The sequence below is a fragment of the Pyrgilauda ruficollis genome, unplaced genomic scaffold, assembly GCF_017590135.1.
Source record: "Pyrgilauda ruficollis isolate IOZ18807 unplaced genomic scaffold, ASM1759013v1 scaffold27, whole genome shotgun sequence".
Lineage (NCBI taxonomy): Eukaryota > Metazoa > Chordata > Aves > Passeriformes > Passeridae > Pyrgilauda > Pyrgilauda ruficollis.
In genome coordinates, this window is record NW_024524044.1 from 4,200,409 (window position 1) to 4,221,823 (window position 21,415).

The following is a 21,415-nucleotide window of genomic DNA, read 5'->3' on the forward strand; positions in this document are numbered from 1 at the left end:
CTGTGAAAAAAACGTTTTATAACCACACCCCCCCCCCCCCCCCATCACTACAGAATCTGCAATTAAATTAGGTGGAATTCTAAATACAAGGTGAAAAATGCTAAAGAAAAGGATCCTTTATTTTTTTCTTCCTCATCTTTGTGCTGGAAAATCTTAACCGAGGCAGTCTGCTGTATAATACCCATGCAGATGCATGTCATTGAAAGCAAGCCAATTTTGCTTCAATGGGAACAACAATTACCTACCTGGCAAATCTGGCTGCAGAGGAAGGCTGGGGGTTTATGTATAAATAATGTTGCTGGTGACAATGTGGCTGTGTGGGGACCAGTCTGATCCAGTGATTATCGGATGACCGAAAAACAGAAAACAGTTGGTTCATGCTGTATTTTGTGCACAAAACAGTACTGGGTGTTGAAAACGTCTCATTTGGATATGAAGTGATGGCTTTTGTAGAGCATTGTCGCATCCATCATGGTGTAATGTCTCCGCGCTTCTGGGCTGGGACCTGTTCTGTGGCTCATCTCTTCCTAGGAAGTGATAAGAGCATTGGGGTGCCTCATAATTATGCCTTCCTGGCTGTCGAACCCCTTGCTCACAAAGGGTTAATTGTTCCTGTGACCAGGCTTTGGCAGCTCTCCCCTCCTGTGCCACAACACCCAGTCAAGGTCAAGCAGCATAAAAACAAAATTTGCCTTTAGATTTCTTTTGTTTAGGGACGCATTTTTCATGCACAGTTGTAAACATGTCTGCAGCTCTGGGTCATCAGAGCATGAACAGAGATGCCAAGTGTTGTAGCTGCATTTGTTTCACCCTGACAGATCAGTGAGCCCCAGCATCTGTGTCCGTAGGCTCTACTTCTGCAAAATGCACATGAACAGACTTTGAGATAAAATCTGTGCCCTACCTGCCCTCTAGCAGAAATCCATAGTATGCACTTGTTCATTTTCGTGGTCCTTTCTTGGTTTACAAGATGCATTAGCAAAAGTCACAGGGGTTGTGCACCAGCAGCTGTGGCTGCTTTTGTTTCCATGGTTTCCACAATTTCGAAAAGGGCAATGGGAGCTTCCATATCCATAGCCACTACCTGTTTCCCAGAAGGGTCTAGAAACATAGCTTGCTTTTAAAAATGGGATTAAACAGAACATGGCTCGTTGCCATTGATTTGAGCAGAGGCTATGGTCCGTCTCTGACCAGATGAAGAGGAAGGCAGTGTGCTGGCCAACTCCCCTGTCCCTCTGCTCAGGCCTGAAGCAGAGCCCAGGAGTTCCTGTTCAGGCTGGACAGGGCTGTCCCTTTGCCTGCTGCTGCCAGGTGCTGACAGGGGAGAGGAGAGCAGGGTCACAGTGCTGCCCTGCTCACCTGCCTGTGTGGGTCAGTGCTCCTGTAACCAGCCCTGCCCTCGCCACTGCTGGAGGAACAGTGGCTTTGCTTTCAATAAAAGAAGGTTGTATCAAAATTACTTCAGTCAAAATGCTAAGAGGTTTTCATCTTCCCTCTCCTCCTGTCTTCTTCATATTTCCAGGTTGTCAAATGATAACAGTGCTACTAATTGTTAATGTTTCTGTCTGGCTAGAGCATCAGATAAAAAAGAGTCAGCATTATTTGGACATTGGAAATATGACGGAAGCCATTGCTGCTGCTGTCTGAAAAGCATGAAATGAGCAGATTATAGTTTTTTTTAATCCTGCTGTTTACCCTTACTATTTAGGATTTTATTTCTCTCTGCTTTGATTAAAAACACAAGGAAAATGGTCAGTAGCAAATACTGGTTCAGAGCCTTTAGTCTCACTCAGTATCAAAGTATTTTACATGTTGAAACAACTCTCCTTTGGCAATCCTGTTTTTTTCTTTTTGCTTTTAGCAGCAGTTAGGGCAGTTAAAGATAGTCTGGCAGTCTTTGTAGGAACAGGCATCTGCTTATCACCTCCTGGATGCAGGGAAAGACAAACAGCCAGTGACACCAGCCCATAAAGGGGGATAAGGCAGCAGACGATGCACAAACAGCTGCTGACACTCCCAGTGCATGATGAGCAGGGATAGAGTGTGCAGAGCAAAAACCCAAGAAGTATTTGTGCAAGGGCACTGTGGGAGAGTAAAGTAGTTGCCATGGGGTTGTGGTCAGTATTTTCCATTGGTCATACGTTATTTCTGTAATCCCCACAGGAAACATGTGTGCCAGGGAGACTTCATCTTCAGGTGCACTGCCAGGGAGGTGTGGGGGGCTCTGTGCATGGGGTGCAGCTTTTCATCCCATGCCACCACTCCTGCTGACCTGAAAGATTTGTCTGCTCACCAAAATTGTTTCACATTCTGTAGGAGGTAGTCTGGTTTGATAAAAATTTAGAATTAAGTCTTTTTTTTTAAGGTGGAATGGTGTTGTAGGGCTGCACCAAAGCAGAGAAGTGGTGGACCTCTGAACGAGTGACGAGGTGGTCCCTACAAGAAGAGCACCCTCATCTGAAGGAGAAGAGCCTAGCAGAAGTAACCAGCAAGCATCCCTTGTCTAACTAGGAATACTGGCAGTTGCAGGCCTCCAGGAGAGATAACAGAGGCACAAATTAAACTGAACTGTGAGAGCAGCCAGAGTCGGTGAGGCTTACCAGTTCTGGGAGAGGTCAGGGGATTGCAGCTCCATCACATCTGGCTGTGTATTGGTGAGGAATGGGATAGGATGCAGTTTAGGATGCAGTTGTGAAACAACTGAAGAGGTTCAGAGAGCCATTTCATGCATGTCTGAGAATATGCACCCTGTGTGCTTCAGCTACCCAGAGAAACTCAGTAGGAAGCTACAAGGAAAGGATTCACACACATATGCCCACGGTGCTTGCCCCAGGGCTGTTACAGGGACCCAGATGTGTGCTGTGAAAGCCCCAGGTGATGTTCTCAGTGCTGCTGCATTTCTTCATGCCGGGCCCTTGTAACCTAGCAGCAGTACTACACTGTCAGGGTTGTGGGGGGATGGCTGGGAAATGCTCTTCCAGCCTGGGCTGCTTGGGAGACACTCATGGTCGTCCCTGTCTGGGGATCAGCAACTGCACTCTGGAAACAAAGGAGAGCTGACCAAAGGGCCAGAGAAACACAAACCCAAACAGAAAGTGGAGCTTTCCTCTGCTGCAGGGTTAATGCTAGAAGGCTGCTCTCTGTGGGGAGGCTGAGGACTGCTGTGGGGAATGAGAAACCTTGCTCACTTAAATATGCCAGGAAAAGCTTCTGTGCTTGTGCTAGGCTTGCTGTACTGTCTTCTGCTCTGTCTGTTCAGGAACTGTTTTTGTTCCTAGGCACTTCTTTCCCCAAACTTTCTTCCAGCCAAAATGCAACAAATGGGAAAGGTTATACAAGATAAGTGATTTTATGGCATCAGAGAAGTAGTCACGTAAACTTGTGCAAAACAGCAGCAGCCAGCAGCAGAGAAATGGGAGATCTTGGCATCAAACATGGAGGTGAAGGACAATCTGACTGGCATCTGATTGCCATCCTGGGTGATGTGCCTGCCTCCTCTGTTCCCAGCACTGGTACTCATCCCAGTTGTTGGACAACCAACCAAAACCTGACCACTCCTGCAGGTTTTGAGCATGTTGACTCTGCCAGTTTGTTCCTGGGGTGGTTAGATGAGCAGCAGCACAAGGAAGGGTGGGACATGACTGTTGAAATTCTGGTGGGAGATAGCAGCCTTGGTGAGACTGGGCTTCACTGAACCAGCAGATGACAAAATGCTCCTTTTTTGAGTATGAATAGCCCAGTGCTGTCATAAAAGGCTGAGAGCAGTAAGTACAGCCACAAATGATGTTACACTGGCTTCTCAGGCAACAGTGTGCCGAAGAGAGGTTACAGAAAGTACCAAAAGTTGTAACTTCAAACCAATATAGGTAGCTGCTGAGGTTCCTGTCTTTCCCTGTAGGGTCAGAGCTGGTGAAAATATTGCAAAGAGAGACCTAGCTAGACCACTGTCAAATGCCAGAATAAACCTGGGTTATGAAAGGAGTTGAGGTTACAGGAGCCTTAACAACTTGACAAATTGATCAGTGAAATTTCAGGATACTTGGAGAGAAAATGTATTCTCACATCTCACTTACAGTAGATTTTGAGGATTGACTGCATGCTAGTATTCTTACTTTCTAAATGAATGTTTTTTTAAAAAATACAAACCTGAGATAAGAGAGGGTTCTCTAAACTCCTTTAGGTATAACACCTTGTTAGGTGCCTGAGATGTGGTCTCCAAAAGGCTTGACTGCATGCTCAGGAGGACAGGGGCTTGAAGCTCAGCCCTCCTACTCAGGCAGCACCAATGGCAATTTGAACTCACTGTGCTGAGCTGCTCACAAGCAGGCAGCTGTCATGAGAGTTTAAGTGCACCTTGCCCTTTCTTTCTCCAAAAGCAAAAAGTGGGCTGAGGCATCTCACAGGCTGGATATGACTCATGAATTTGATAGTCTTTGGTGGTTTGTCTCATGCAGCCCTGGATCACCTTTTCCTGTCTCGTTGGTTTAGAAGTTGCAAGGATCTGATGTAAAGTTACTGAATACAGTGATGGTCTCCCAGGTAGCTGTGTCCACACAGCTTCTGGGATGGGGAAGAAATCTGAAGGTACATGAAGGGAATTTGACAGGCTTTTCTTCAGCTTGTCACATTTTTTGGTCCTTGCCATTAGCTAAAAGCATGAGCTATAATTAGTGGAGGAGTCTGTGAATGATCAAAGATGACAAAAGGTCTTTGAGATTTAAAAAAAAATCATGGAGTAGTTTAGATTTGAAAGTATCAGGCCTTCCTCAGAGCAGGACCAATCTCCTAGTTAGAGCCAGTGATAGATACGAGCTCAATCAATCTGCATATTTGCAAAATGGAATGAGATCAAAACAAGCTTCAGCTTTGACCAGTGTAATTTACAGAACCAGAAATAGGGAAAGATCTTTATGACCAAGGATGCCTGAAAGATTATTAGAGTCCCTTTGGGCTGTCTGACCCAGATAGGAAGAGCAGTACATGCAGTGAAGACTGTCATATTATTTGAGCTGGGGTAGAAGCAGTAGTGTTTCATGTAATTTGGGGATAATTAATGGGTATGCCTAGCAAAAAAAAAATCATTCACAGAAGAATCTAAGCCATCTCTTTTCATCTGAGTTAAAATGCCCTGCTTGATCCCTAAAGCACCTGTCTGCTTCAGGGAAGCAGGAGAAGGTCTGTGAAGTGCTGTGAGAAAAGCATGTGGAATACAGAGAGACAGAGTATTCCAGATTTTCTACATTAATGGATTTGTTTCCCTTTTGGTGAAAATCACTTTTATGTAAAATCACCATTTAGACCCTTTCATATGAAGGTCACTGTGTATAATATGAAATTAAAGGATCTTAAAATGATAATATGTTCCCTATTGAAGAGGATAAGATGCTATATTGACCAAATAAGCTGGACAACTACAGAGAGAAACACTTGCTACCCACAATCTGGTGGAGCTCAGTGAAAAATTGGCTGACTTTGGTGTGGTCAAGGTGAAATTTACACTAAGAGATGAATTTAAGATGCCTAGACACTGGGAATAGAATAGAACCCATATTCTGCCTAGACCAAGAAATGTGCTGTTGCTTCCCAGAATTAGGTGGAAAGTATTTTAGAACTTCTTAGGGCTCTCAAAAATTTCATTTGGAAATGGTATCTTGAGCTGTTCTGATCAGTACAGGAGAAGGGAAATTCTTGTGAAACTACATAGCAATGATACAAAATTAAAGTATGATATTTCTGACCTCCTTTGAGAAATAGAGTGGCTGGGAAGGTCTTCCTCCGTGCATGCTTTGAGAGAGATGCTGAACAGACCCTTAAAATGTGCTAGGTCATGTTTCAACCTAGAGCAGGAGCGTAAGGTGAAAATGACACAAAGTCAGTGAGCTTGTCAGAGAAAATAGAGAAAATATACATTTGTATAGTCCTTAGGTAGCTCTTTTAAAGGTTTGACTGAGCAGGGAAGAAGGTAAGAAAGAGAGAGGGTAAGAATGAGCTGTAGAAGAAATGCCTTGTCCTCAAAATGTGTGTAGCCTAAAAAGCCACAAGGAGGTTTTGAAGATGGTCAGTGGAAAGATTGTCCATCTCCCTTTACCTTTCTTGTTTACCATGCCACTCATTATTAGCCCAGTGATTTTGCAGTTTGCAGTGATGATGTGATTTCATATATGTCATCACTCTAGCAAATGCCAGCTTTCATGTTACCAGTAGCAACTAGTCTTGGAAAGCTGTCATGCAGAATTTGGATTTCCTGCTGCACTCCCTTGAGTGTGGAAGTACCCATATAATAGTGCATGAAGAAATTTTAAGAGGATATAGTCTTGATGTTGATGAGTTGTGGTTGTGTAAGTGCAGCAAAAGAAAAATGTACTCAATTACATATTCTGCATATGGGAGTAGAAAAAGGAGACCAGATATTTTTTTTACTTCATGTGCTAGCTGCATTTTTTTTTACAATGAAGTAAGGGATTCTATGATGAGGACACCACTAGAAAGCAAGTTCTGAGAGGAAGGGCATCTATTACAACTCCAGGGAGGTCAGAAAATGGCAGCATACTCCACTTGTAAGACCTCTGCTACAAGAGAAGGAAAAACTGCTGTAAGATACCATCCCAGACAGAACCTCAATTATATAAATCACTGGTTTGCAGATATCTAACAAGAGTCACACTGATTCTGATAATAACTGACTTAGCACAATGAAAATAGTGCCAGTCACAAAAGAAAAGAAAAGCATCCTGGTAAGAAATACAGAAAGATGCTAAAAAGATACATTTAACATACACTAAAAGAGCTGAATGTGGCAAATATTGGCACCACTAACCTTTTTTCCTGTCAGCTGCATTCATTACTGTCATTAGTAAGGTATCTAGGACTGTTGCAGTGGCAACAGTAAATTGTGTTGCTGGATTTTCATTGGTGTAGGTAATCATGAGTTTTTCAAACCATCTGCTAATAAAATACTCTCAGACTGTTTAGGTTATCAAAGAGAATACAGTAGCTGAGAAGTGTCATTTTAGCTGGCAAAGAAGCATGGCAAATTTCGTGTGAAGATCCCATGTGCTTTGTCATCCACGTGGACATGATGCCAGGCAGTCTGTCTGTTTTATAGGCTGTGGGTGGAGGCAGAGGTCTGCTAAGAGTTAAATGAGCTGGAGAAAGCATTCCTCTGACTCTGGAACATGTATCAGCCTGGCTATTCTCTGCATCCTCTGCTGCTTGCATGGTCTGCAGTGATAACTCCAGATAAGCTGTACAGAGCAAAGAGGCTGATAATCAGGCTGCCTGTGTGATTGGATGGAGAAAAGCTCCAAATGAGGGAAGTGAGCAGACAGATAAAAAGCAGCAAGGTCTGAACTGCAAGCATCACAATCAAGAGTGGAAGTTCCTCCAGGAATCCACCCAAACGTGAGAGGCTGGCGCACCAACCTCACACAGGAGGATACGGTGTCCTTGGTCACAGGACAGAAGAGCAGTTTTGTGCCAGTACAAACAGGAGCAGATTCTTCTGCAACTGCTGACCTGCTAGAAATGTGTCTCTGAGATTTTGGAATGTTCTGATAGCACAGGGAGATAGCAGTGGGATGAAGGATTTCTCAAGTGTGTTAAATAAGACATACTACATCATCTTTAGTATCATTTGCAGTTACCACATCCTAGTGGGACTCGGGGGTGTTGCCCCAGCCCATAGGGATACAGCAGCTAGGACAACTAAGAGATTAGGTGGCCTGCTCAGGATAAAGCACTAGTGGTCTGTCACAGCGGATATCCCACAGAGAATGGGCATTCAAAGGCCTCTGCACAGGGACTTTCCTAAGCTTACCTTTATAGGTATGAATACTTTCACAGCTGGGGTTCTTGCTGTGTTAGGTTACATGTCCACAGCAGGGAGGTGGCATGCTGTGGGCACTGCGCATCACGGTGACCGTCTGGATGCAGAGAGACATTCATTTGGTTGCTCTGGGGCATTGCATGTATGCTAATGACTTAGAGTCTCTGTGGGGTTTGGCTGCCTGTCAGAGAGGAATGAAGCTGTAGATTTGAAACCAGTGCTCTGTACTGCAGCAGTTCGGTGAGCTACGTGCCTGGCATTTAGTTAGGTTATGTCTTGTTTGTGCGTCTGTAGTGACATTCAATTAATTCTTCCATAAAATACAGATAAATATTCACACAGAATTACACAAAAAGACGGAAAAAGGGGCTCATGTTTGGACTTGCCATCCTTAATAGTATCCCCTTAAACAGAGAGGCTCCCCTGAGGGAACAAAGCAGTATGTCTCTCTAATGTGGAACGGCAGTGCGGCCGCCGTCACTGTCGGATGAGGCGCTGCAGGCAGCAGCTGCTGTCGGCAGGCTGGCAGCAAATATGGGTGTCTGCATTTTCAGCTATTCTCCCCTGGGCCATGGCTTTGTATGTACTCCTGATTTCGTTTGGTTTACAAAGGAAAAAAGAAGTGGTTTTATGTCATTGATCAATGTAACTATGGACAAAGGAGTTAAAAGAAATCTGCCAGTTTTTGTTTATGTATGTAATATGTGGGTACATTTGTTTATCTATTTATTTATTTATTTTACTTTGACAGCTGTTGTTATTTAAAGCCTTGTTTTTAACAGACTAGTTTAGCAAAATTAAAGAATTTTTTTCCAAGTGAAGGAAAGCCTGAAGCTGTCTTGCTATATAGCACATCATTGCTGATAAGAAGCTGTAGCCTTCCTGCTTCTTGCCAGGGAGTTCAGTACCCTGGCAAGCAGTAAGTCTTGCTGTTCTTGTGTATTGGTATGCCAGAAGTTTACATGATTACAGAAGTGGACTATCCTTTCATCTCCAGAAACATTTCAGACATACTGACACAGCAGGGGTGGAGGTGTCTCAGAGACGCCATGGGGAAGCCTGCATTGCAGCTGACTTAGGTGCTTGCTGCCTTATGTATGAGTGAGGGAAGATCATACTGCCAAACTGGCTTTCAGAAACTGGAATGTCATCTCTGACAGTCATCTGCTGGATGTAGCAAGTTGCTTTCTAGGGATTTTTGGTTGGTTGGCTGGTTTGTTTTTTTTAATTGGCTAAAATCTGGCCATTAGTCCCATCTTTATTTCTGAAGTTCAGTCTGAAAATACCTTTCAAAGAAAAAGATGCACAGCTATTTCAACAATTAAATTCTAAAACTGAATCACACTTGTCTGGCTGTCCTTTTGCTTTCTAACATCCAAACTCACAGAATTGGTCTGATTGAATAATTTTGAAGAAGAAAATGAGAACAGCCAGTCAAATAATAGCTAAAGTTATCAGTGGTTATAGCCAGAATGAAATCTAATCAAAATAAACTTCTAAACCGTAATCTAAGACTAGTACTAATCTATAAACGATTGATGAATGAGATAATCATGATAGGACAAGAACATGACAGGTGCATTCTTTGTCCCTTTGTACTCAGCACTGGTGAAGCCACACCTGGTGTCCTCTGTTCAGTTCTGGTCCACTCAAAAAAAGATTTTGAGGTGCTGGAGCTTGTCCAGAGAAAGGCAGTGAAACTGGTGGAAAGTTGAGAGCAAAAGTCATGTAAGGAACAGCTGAGGGAGCTGGGGTTGTGTAGCCTGGAGCAAAGGAGGCTCAGGGGGGACCTTATCACTCTACAACTGCCTGAAAGGAGGCTTCGGTAGGTGGAGGTTGGTTTCTTCACCCAGTCAACCAGTGACAGGACAAGAGAAAATGGTCTCGAGCCTGGGCCAGGAGAGGTTCAAATTGGACATCAGGGAGAATTTCTTAATGGAAAGCACTGGAATGGGCTGTGCATGGAGATGGTGGAGTCACCATGCCTGAAGGGCTTCAGGAAATGGATGGACGTGGCACTTAGTGCCATGGTTAAGTTGATAAGGTGGAGATCAGTGGACAAAGGTTGGACTTGATGATATTGGAGGTCTTTTCCAACCTAAATGATTCTGTGATTCTGTGAAGAAATATTTTAAACATTATAAAAATGACCTTATTTCATTTGCTTTCATTCTTTGCAAGAAGACTAGAGAGCTGGCTATAAGCAAAAGTAGAGGTAACTTCCTTTGTTCTTCATAAAGTTGCTTTTTCCAGGGCCTTATAAATGAGTCCAAGGTAAAAAACAGCCTTCATGGGCTCAAATTTTATCTTTGAAAAATATTTTACACTAGCTAGTAGGATGCTAATGTGCAAAAACCATCAAGAACAGCAGTTGTTGCACTGCAGTTGAGTTTTGTGTGTTGGTCATTTGCAGCTGGTCACCTTTTCTTTGGGGACAGCATATCAAGGTGGGTTTGAGCAATAAGCAGATTGTACTAAATGGGTATTGAAAAATCTTTGTGCTGGGTTCTTAAGAGTTTTGGCTGATTCATGAGATCAATCTTTTCAGTGATTGCTATTCTCAAAAATAGTACATTATCTCTTAAAAGGTTTGTCTGGATGTATTCTTACTTAGGTTTAAATAAAAGTGTGTCTTTTTAAAAGAAGTTTAATTAAGATAGTATAAAAACCCTACAGATTCTTAATTAGGACTAGACTGAATTAAAAGGGTGTGGGTTTAAGGTTAATTGAAGTAAACTTCCTTAGCTAAAATAAGAATGCACATGAACTACTGTACAAGAATAAACATACTACATCCAAACATGCATTCAGGCAGGTCAATTTACTTGTAGTAATATTAGAGTAAAAATGACAATGTGTTTTATTGTTTTTGTTTATAATGCCTTTCATGAGACTCCCTGTAATTTTCAGAAATTCAAGATGAAATATCACCTTGTTTCCTGTGCTCTCAGGTTCCTTGACAAGCAGGAATGACCTCTGATGAAGGGTTTGAAGTTCACATCTGCCAAAGATGAACTGCGGTTTCTAAGCTTAACAAATGAATAGCTTTGTTTTCTTTCATCTTGTTACTGTGCAGTCAGTAGCACTTTGGTGCTATTTCTGCAAAGCTGATCATACATATATTTGGAGGATGCCAAGAAAACGGGTACCAGGAACTTAATTACCCATCCCATGGATAGGGCCATCCTTCCCTTAGGTACTTGCTGGTGGGAAGGCCTAGAGACATCTCTCTTGATCCACAGAGGTAGAGCATCAATAATTCTGAGAACATGAGATGAGAAGGGCCACCTTTTTGAGGATGTCGTCTGTAGTAGTCAGCACTTAAGCCATTGTCTAAGGTAGTATAAAAGCTACTCTTTATACAAAACAGCCTACTGTTTATGTACTCTTCAGAAGCTAAATACTAAACTTGAGCTAGCTTTAAAACTTACGAGATTCTGACAAAAACAGGAACTGAGCACAAAATATATTTTGCAAGCTGTTGCAAAATGAATCACAGGTGGCTGTTCTTGGGAGACTGAAATAAACTGAAGAGAGTGGTTGGAAAGCTGAAGGAAGAGGTCAGATCATCAATTTTCTTAAATAACAAGAAAATTGAGGCATGATGAGCTAGAAGAGAGAAGGAGGTCTGCACAGAAGATCCTGGAATAGTAAATTCTCAAATTGTGGATGGTTTGGCAAGTGTAAGAGCTAAAATCACATATGCCAGATAGATATGTGTGCTGTATATTTGTAAGAGAGGGGGCGGGGAAAGCGAGGAAAAGTGAGGGGGAAAGATACAAACAGTTTTGATGGTGGCTTTCTTAATCCTTCCCATCCTTCTTTAAAGAGTGCTGCCATTCCCATGAAGAAACCAAGAGACATCTTTAAAATGTAAAATAGAAATGGTTGAAAATGCTGGAAATGCTATTTAAGTGATTTTAGTAAATGAGGCCATTTTAGAAATTAAAAACAAGCCATCAGTCTCCCTTTATTCCAGTATCTAGATGAGAAAGTGGGTGGCAGATAATTTGCCTTACTAAATGATATCACAATGTTATTAACTGCCATAGGAACAAGAATTCATCGTGTCCATAGAGCCCTGCTTCTGTCTGGGGTGGGAAGATGGGGCAGGGTCTCTAGGACTGGAGTGGTGCTAGAAGCTGTGGTGACTGAGATGATCCAGGGTTGTAGGGATGGACACAGCTCCTACTTTATTTTCAAATCTTTCAGAGTTTGGAGTGGAAGCAGGCTCTGTTTTCCTTCCCTGATAATGGCTGATGGTTTCCTCTGTGATTTTCTCTAGGTCTGTCAATCTTGACTGTGGTCTGTTTTACTGAAAGTACCAATTAAGTGGCCGAGCATTTGCTCTGCTTCCCAGACGGTTCCCTCTTCAGTTGGGAAGCCGTCTGTGCTGGGAGAGCAGGCAGGAGCCCCAGCTGTGATCTTGCTCCCGTGTCGCTCAGGCTGCCTTTGAAGCTGCGTTAGCAGTGGGATGTGCATTAACGGCGTGGTGAGCAGGAGCGAGCACAACTGGGGCCAGGTGGGAGCTGGGGACAAGAGAAACCACCTGATGCTGTTCGGTGTGAGCCTTGCTTGTCCCTAATCCCGCTGGCTGTTCAGCCTTGATGGTAGCTGTAAGCCTGGGTACCAGCTGTGCCTTCCCATGGGCTGCCATGCTACTTTCAGCTGCTGTGAAAATGAGGAATTTCCATTTTTTCCTTTCTCTAATGAACAGATGAGCTGCATTTATGCGCTACGTAGTGATGCCTCCCCTCATTTTAGCTCCATCTATGGTAAGATCCCTTTCAGTCCATTTCTTCCTTTACGTCTAGCACCTTGTAGTTCAGGGAAAATAACTGAAAGTATCTGCTATTGACAAGATCTCCTGCAGCTTCCAGCTTGGATTTCTGAGCATAGGTTTATTCCCTCATTCAGCATCACCACTATGGCCCCCAGAGATTTTCCTACTGCATAGAAAAAATTTACTCTGCAAAATCTCTTTATTTTCTGAATGTGTATTACAAACTTGCTGAAGAGCTACCTCAATTTTCCTCCCTCTTTTTCTTAACTCTAAAGACGACAGTGGAGAAAGTGACCAAGCATGTCATGTTTCATGTGCTTTATGATCACTTAAAACATTGGGTGTTTCAGGTTCTTCCTGGGCATTTAGTCTTTACAGTCCTCAGATCAGCTGTACAAAACACAATGCTCTCCTTTCTATTACAGCCCATATAGCACGCCAGAGAGATTGCCTGAGCATAAAAGGGTGCACTAAATTAATTCAGTCAATCTATAAAAACATATTTATCAGTTTCTGGTGGACAGATCTGATTTAAAGAGCACAATTTGCTACAAAGAGGGCTTAGCTAGGTGTCTGGCTTGAATGAGTCAGAGCATAGGTAGCCAGAAGATAGTATGTATTTTCAATTAACAGATGGGCACTGAGTATTTTGAAGGTGTATACAAATCTCCTCTGAAGCTAAAAGGCTTAAATCTTTTTTGGTACAATCCCTGAAATGGTAAGAAAGATAAGACCTAAACAAACCTATCCTCTAATATGGGAAGCAGACCGACAGGTACAGAAAATAGTTACTGTTATCTATGACATGGCTTTCAGTTATTTGGCATGGAGCAGTCTATCATATTTTTGTCCCCTACCCGTCACTTATTTATTTGTTGCTCATGACAGACTCCCAGCACTGCATGTGATTTGGCTGATGAGGCTCAAGCTGATGCACACTGCATCTTAGACACCAGAGTTACTCATTTTGTCTACTGCAAACACATCTGACTGGTCTTCAAGCTCCATGCTATGGCCACTCTGGTTTCTGCACTTAGAGTTCATGACATTTTCTAGGAAATTCATGAGTTATTTTGTAAAGCACCTCATTTTGACTTTTCATCAAGTCCTGTTAGGTAGTTAAGTTTTCTGCTAGGTGGGATTTTCTGATCTCTGAGTGGACTGACAACAGCCATCTTTAACGGCTAAGGAAGAGAATTTGGTTCTTCAGCTACAGCTTCACAGCTGGAAGCACTTTCACCCCAGTAAATCTCTGCACAACACAAAGTTGCTTCCAATTCCACTCACTAATTTCATCTGCTTCAAACAAGATTTGAAAGTTGCTTAGCAGCAAGTGCCTGTGGTGAGTGGAAGGTACCTGCCATGCCTGCAAAGCAGCACTTGCTTAAAGCATGGCAGAATTTAATGTTGTGGTTATTTATACTCTAGTTTTGTGTTCTCTAGTTGTTATTGTGGTAGTTACTGGTTGAAAGAATAGGAGTATGTGCTAATACTGTATGTTGTAAACAGTTTACACATGCATACAATGGGGATTTTTTATAGGTAGTATGTAATAAAGAAGCTTTTACATTGCATCCTCTTTCAGGGAAAAGGCTTGTTCTCAGTTGTGGGTTTGTGGGTTTCTATTGTCAGTTTCCGCTGTTGGTATATAAAGAGAGGAACTGAGTCAAGGCTGTGAAACATGAATTTGGAACTGAAAACAGTGACTTTGAATGCAGTAATTTCCCAAGCAAAGACATTTTAGTCATATTTCAATCAAATTTAGTTCTGATTTGTGGATATTTTCATTGCTGAATGCTACTTTGATTGTTAGTATAATTTCAGATTGAAGGAAAACAGTGATTTTGTCATTATTTTTGATCCTAGTATTTGAAGTAAAACACAAATAATCAGTTTCAAAATTGGCTGATTGTTTTCAATTACTACTTTTTAGCAATTCTTTTTCATTCATCAATATTTTAGCTGGACATTAACATAATACCTTGGTAAAATACTATGTAAGATACCTTGGTTGCGGTGCTATTTGTAGACTTAGTTTATAGTTTTTCATCATACCTTAAATGTTGCTCTGTCACCATTAGGCAGGGTCCTGGATGGCAGAGAGCTCAGTCAGGGAAAAAGATGTGTCTTCTGAGTAAAGGTAGTGCTTCCTGAAAAGCCACCAATCGATAATCATTCAGATAGTTGCCTTCTCCTGTGGGCTGGGAGTGCTGAGTTTAACCAACTACATTTATCCTTGAAATAATGTTTTGGGTGTTAGTCACCCAGGCTGGGATCATTCTGTATGAATGACCTAGGCTTGCTGTGTTCCTGCACTGTCCTTCTCCAGAAGGGTGCCCTGGGACAGGGACTGGACTGCCTGGATCTTGAAGTGTTATCCTTTTGAGTCTTCTGTCATTTGTCCTAATCACAATTTTCTTCAGACTTGAGCATTGTGTTTACAAGATGATTCCTTTGGGTGAGTGTCTCCAGTATGTGCATGTCAGAAGGAATAGTACACTTCTAGTCTTTGCAAATGGTTTCAGATGTGCTCCCAAATGTACATACTTTGTGTATTTGTACTTCTGTACAGGTGCTTTTAAATAGCAATGCTAACTCATTTTTATTTGTGGGGGGTGACACAGCTGAAGAATGCAGGAAAGAAAAGGGTCATTTGGGGCTCAGATCACTTGCTAAATGAGGGAAGTAGAGCCATTTCAGATTCCCTGGAACATATTTCACCTGGCCACCAGCTGTTAGTCCCGGGGCATTCGTGTGTGCTTTGTGTCAGCGTGTCAGCTGCCCTGTGCAGCTCAAACAGCTTTGGATACACCTGCTTAGACAGCCAAATCGAGCTCTTTTTGTCATCAAGAGTTGTCATTTTTGTATTCTAAAGAGATTAATTCGTGTTAAGTAATGTGGGAATCTCAGATTCCTGAGTAACTGCAGGTTTTTGGGGGTCATTTGTTGGCATTTTGTTTTGAACAGCAGAAAGTGAAAGTCACAGTGATGGTGACAAACTTGGACTCTGGCAAGGCGTGCATGTCAACTGTTGCCGTGATTAACACCGGCTGCTCAGCAGCCCAGGCTCAGGGCTTGTGGAACATGCTGTACTCAAATAATCTGGCTTAGAAATGCCCTCCACTTGCCATTTGCAAGCAGGGACGGACAGAAGACAAACATTTCTTCCCCTAAATATGGAGCTTGTTACAGTTTAGTTGCTTGGCAATCCACTTGAGTGTAAAAAAAGCAGACTGTTAAGCAATGCTACTGGTTTCCTTCCTTCTATGGCTCTGCAGGATGTTCTGTGATCTTGGTGCCGTTGCAGCCTTTGCAGCCATCTGTTCAGCTGCAGTGGGGATAACGTGCTGCTGCCATGGGTCTGCCTTTGAGAACAGCAGCTCACTGCATTTTCAGGTGTTTCTCCTGTTGGTTTTTTCTCTAGATGACACTGCATTTCTATTCCCACCACTTCCCTTTCTTCTAAGCTTATTGTCAACATGTTGCTACTATCTGTAATTACACTTGGCACTGGGAGAAGGGGAGACACTGAGTGAAGCAAGTGCCTGTGCCTTCCCTGTAGATTTTCATGTATTAATGATTGCCATGTATTAATATAAAGATACATCTAGATACCTTCATCATTTATTTCCTTTGGACCAGAAAAAAAATTATTCTTTCTCAGCTCTGTATTGACTAATTAGTAATTCTAAGTCCTTCCTTGGTGGGGAAAAATTGAACTAGCTGCTGTCAGAAAATGCATCCATTTCCATATCAGATAATATTTTTATAGCATGAATTTAAATTTATTTCTCTCCAAAGGTTCTTAGCCTTTAATTTTGTTGTGTTTCCAGGGTGCTGGTGCAAAACAGGGTGTTCTTGTTAGAAATTCTTTTCTTGAAAATAATGCTAAACAGAATTTCAAGAAGGTGGCATGATGTGTGAGAAAGGGTAATATGTTATTCTGAAGTGTAAGAAAATGTTAGAAACTATGAATTAAAAATCTACAATATATATAAAAAGCTGAAAATCTTTAGGCACCAGGGTGACTGGCTTATTCGCAGCATCTGTGAGAGAGATCCAGAAAAGGAAGAAATACAGAGAACAGTAATCAATCAAGCAAATTATTATTCTTTAACAGCTATTCCATTAGTAAAGATTCTTGTGAAGTATATTAACAGCAAATGAGCACACTGAGCAGATGTGCAAAATGAAGAAAAGATAAAGAAATTGGCTCTGAAACAGATGGGTTTTGTCTATCAGGCCTCTCTTTGCCTGGAAGCAGGGCCTAGATGATGCTTTCTTCTCTTCACTGTATATGACTGTTAACCACAGCCAAAGTGCGAGGGAAAAGATATCCAAGAACTGTTCATTCCACTGCAAAGACTTAATGATCCCCCTGCATAGCTTACCACTGTTACGGTGACCACCTTCTGGAGGCAAAATTAGCAACATAGCTTTTCTGGGATGTGAGGTTTCTGGAATTGTTAACCCAGGGAAATTTTGGAATTGTTACCAGGGAAATGGCAGAGGCGGCAGATTGCTAGGGTGAAACCCTAGTCCTGTTAGCATCAGTTGCAAAACTTCCCTGGCATTAAGATGAGCAGGTGGGTTTCCCCTGTGATTCCTGTCTGAGATCAAACACAGACTCAGTGTTCATCAGTGATTCTCTCTATATAAGTTTTCCCTTCAAAAATGTGAATTTATTGCCCACTGTTTAGCAGTACATTTTGAGATCTACAATGGGAAGGATGCTAAAGTGTTAAGCAAAATTTATTAGAAGAGATAATCTTCTTAGATCACTTGTTGCACTTGAAAAAACACAAGTATGTTTCCAACCTGCCAGCCTTTCTGAAACAAAAGTCATGTCGCTGGCTCCTGTTTCCCCTGAGTCACGGAGCCTTGCTTTTGGACATCGAGTTTTGGTATGTTTCATGTTGTGGCTGCAGAGATTTTATGATTGTGATGGCTTGAAAACAGAAATTAGATTGAAAAAGAGATTACAGTCACTTCACTAATTCTTTACCAGATGTCATTTCATCCATTCAGAGACTGGGATTTGTTTAGATGTTCCTGGATCTGCCCTTTTTATTTGGGCAAAATAACATCTCAAACATTGAAATACAAAGGCAAATTGCAAACGTAAACATTCTTAGAACGAGCAAAATGAGTATTTAGGCAAAGCCTGGATGATTTTGGTTGGCAAGAGCTGCTGAGTTCTATTAATTTCTTTGAATACCTGCTTTTAGTCCTGTCTCATGATAGGCAAGCACCAGTCCATGTACTGCAGATACAGGCACCATGCTCTGCATGCTGTCTTTTCATCAATATTTCATGTTCTATGGTAGTGTGACTAAAAAAACCCAAAACCAACAAGTCAGCAGCTGGGATGTTCTGGCCATTCCCTGGAGTCCCAGCTCTTCTTGCAGTGTGCATATGTGACTTCATTAATAAAGTGTCCTTTATTAGAGATCCAAAAGTTACTCTTCTGTTAGTTTTATATTAGAAAACACCATTATTATTCTGCAGTCTAGCAGCTGCATTTAATCCCACTTTAGAAAGTGGCTTCAGACCAGACTAGAAATCTAAAAGTAGAGCATCAGCATGAGCATAAAGAAAAGGAGAACCAGGGTTTTAGGGTGCACTTCTGTCCCTTTAACTCTGATTGTGTCAGTGTGAAAACTGACATAATATTAGGCTATTTTTGCAGGATTAGAAAGAGTTTTAGTTTCTGTTCAAGTGCTCTGAGCACTGAGACAACAGATGCAAGTGCAGAAGACGGTGTTTATTGACTTTAAAATCCTTGTCAAAATTATGACTATCTTCATTTGTTACAGGCTTTTACAATGCTTTAACTTACAAATTGAAAGTAATATCTGTAGTTGAAAGTAATATCTATATCAATATCTGTAGTGGAAATTTTTTTTCATTTATTGTTGTGTGAAAGGGCAGAATATAGCAAGTACATTACTGGAAACTTTCCTCCAGAGGAGATAACAGACAAACAGATTGGGGAAAAAATCCCATCAGTAAGATAGGTTATTTTTTCCATTTAATATGAGGAGTTCTCAACATAGTATTTTTTCTTCACTGGGAAGAAACACATGCCTATTTAAACTCCTGTTAAGGTCTTACTTTAGGCTGACAATATCCTTTTACTGTGAAACAAGACAGTAAATTATCCCATTCTTTGTGGTTCAGAAAAAGAGGTGTGAAAATACTGCTCAAGGCCATGAACCTAAAAATCCACTGTGACTGCACTCAGTGACTGAGTGTCATGTATGACTGGGTATATATATATATATATACTGGGAGCTGGCCTGAAGCTTTTGTTATTGGAGCAAACAGCTTTGGAGAAGTTCTTGAATTAAATCAAAATCTCACTGAACCCCTCAGTTTAAATAATAGTACAGGCAAATGCTTGGTGCTACACACAAAGGTTTAGCTGCTGAGCTGCTGGTACTCTTAGTTAGAGATGGAAAGCTAAAACCCTGGGCTGGAAGTCTGCTCCTTGGAGTCCATTTTAAGCGTAGATTATTTGGGAAACTGCCTGGAGAATCTGTGGCTTAGCATCACGTGAAAGTGGAGGAGGAGGAAGGAAAGCTGAAGAAAGAAGCTGAAGAAAGAAGAAAAAGTACAAGAAGTGAATTTTGGCTTTTCTAGGATATATTTTTTGCAAGTACTCTTTCGGCATTAGAATGTGGGTTGTAATAAACCCTACTGTGTCACTCTTTGAATTGTGAGTCAGAAATGAAGCTACGTGTGGTGCAGCACGTGTGATTGATGAGATGAGCTCTCGCCGTGCAGTTGTGTTTGCCTCAGTGCTGGACACTGACACCTGCAGCTACGTCTCTGGTCCAGGCAGCCCTCCCAGGAAAGGTGCTGTGCCCAGGCAAGATAGTCTGCAGTCTGTGACAGAGGAGCAGGGTCAGACCTCAAGCCCTTTGGCACTGAACTGGTTTTAACCTCTTTCTACATTCTTTCTAAAGGAAGGAGTGATGTGGCTCTCTGATCCCCTGATAGTGCAGCCGAGTAGCTGAGTCTTTTGGGATGGTGTAGGAAATGGCAGTACCTGGAGGATTTTAACACAAAATCTAGGGAGAGAAGGCAAAAATAAGGCATGTGGACTTTGTAACAGAAGTGAGGGCATACAGAAGGCAAACTCTGATTTCAGCATCCATCGGGTTTGTGGGCCAGACCCATTGCTATGAGACAGAGTTGGATCCCTCTGTAGCACTCCTCCTGCTGCTCTGCTGCCCAGACAGCATCACTCTTGCTAAAGGACCTTGTCCAGGAAGGGCCTGCATTGCCCCTCTTCTGGGCTTGGCTCGTAGTGTGTGGCAACTCCTTCAGTTACTGATTTCAGCTTCTTGGCGGTCCCTTTCAAAGCAAGGTTCAGTAGTACAGAGGCTGCCCTGCCTCAAATCAAAAGAGGAAGCTTCTGCTGCTGCATCCCCAGGTTATCCCCATGAATTAGCAGCCCTCCAGGCATCCCACTGCCTTCACCCCACCAGGCAATACAAAAATCTATTACAGACTTTATTCTTGCAATAGAGCTTTGGCAGTGATAGTTTCCATTTCTTCAACAGGGTTATTTTCCTTCAAGGTTAAAGTAACTTTTTATTCTTCCTTTAAATAAAATAAATACCTGTATTTTCTGATTATATCCCTTTGTCCTTCAGTTCTGTTCATCAACCACTTCTTTGTAGTTTCTTCCCAGCCTTTTTAGCTGAACTACAGGGATATTGTGATTTCAGGGAAAGCTTTATGAAATAATTTACTGGGAAATTGTTCTGTGTCAGTGAGAACTTAGACTAGAGTTTTGCCCATCAGCATTCATTATACATTTGGCCCATCATTGTTTACTGTACAATTAGATTTTAGAAGTGGCAACTGCTACTTAAGTCTTCAGAAATGGGTGCTGTTAGAAAAGAGACAAATAGGAGTTTTGCGCTCCGGCTCCTTCTCCTTTAGAGACCATCTCCAATGCATTGGGATGGGAGGGGAGGGGAAACAGGAGAGGATAAATCTACTGTGCTATGTTTGAATGACGTTGCAAATTGAAACTAAATTGAGCTAAATGACAGAATGAATAATTTACAAGTCCAAGAGGAAGGAACTGCAGTGGAAGTAAGGAAATGGATGCACATAACAGAAGTGGAGGCAAGAAGAGGCTTTTAAACTACTGCAGCATGGAAGAAAGTAAAAATGGCCTTGTGAACTGGATGCTGGTGTCCTGGGGAAATTAACTTACAAATTGCAGGTGTGCTCTGAAGAGATGGAGGGGCAAATAAGTCATTCCTTTTAACCCATCTGACCACTTTAGGTAATCTGACCTACAGACAGCACTTTGGTCCCACTCATGCTGGCCTCAAGCAAAAGATCTTAATGGTCCCATCTGCTGGCAGAGGCTCTGCTTTCCCTGGCAGCTCTGTGCAGGGCTCCTGGTGATAAACAATTCTAAAGAAAGGGAGTATAGCTAGTGAAAAACTTTGTCTGCTCAGAGCAAAACAGAAAAATCAGTAGTAGTCTACTCAGAAATAAGATTATACTTTACAAGACTGTCAATAGAGAATCCAGATGTTTAATTTTATTTGTCAGTTTTGCTTTCCTTTTCTTCTGCTTATTCAGTCTTATCAGTGAGGATTTGGCAGAAATTGCTTGGCTCCATACGAAGTAAGTGTGAAACTGCAGGATAAATACTCTGTTTTCACTTTGCAGCTGAGCTCAAGGTAAGCTGTGCTGCTTGGTACCAGTGTAGTCTGCATGGAAGGAGCTTCTCCAGCCCCTGAGTCCTTGTCCACTTCAGTGAAGAGGCATTTTATAAC

The 21,415-nt window shown here is 42.0% G+C and overlaps 1 protein-coding gene across 5 annotated transcripts in view; it reads left to right on the forward strand.

The window, feature by feature from the left end:
* Positions 1–21,415, forward strand: part of ST7 (suppression of tumorigenicity 7) — a 125,939-nt gene that overhangs the window by 31,203 nt on the left and 73,321 nt on the right. Inside the window, exon 1 of one of the 5 annotated variants that reach the window (XM_041471465.1) lies at positions 13,932–13,950. The exons of 3 other annotated variants lie outside the window; for them this stretch is intronic. Coding sequence is in view for 1 of the 2 variants with exons in the window: in XM_041471462.1 (XP_041327396.1) it covers positions 15,054–15,066 (13 nt within the window). In the remaining variant the exon portion in view is untranslated. Of the gene's footprint in view, positions 1–13,931; positions 13,951–14,975; positions 15,067–21,415 lie in introns of those variants that run through there. One more of the 5 variants, XM_041471462.1, reaches the window with a different exon arrangement.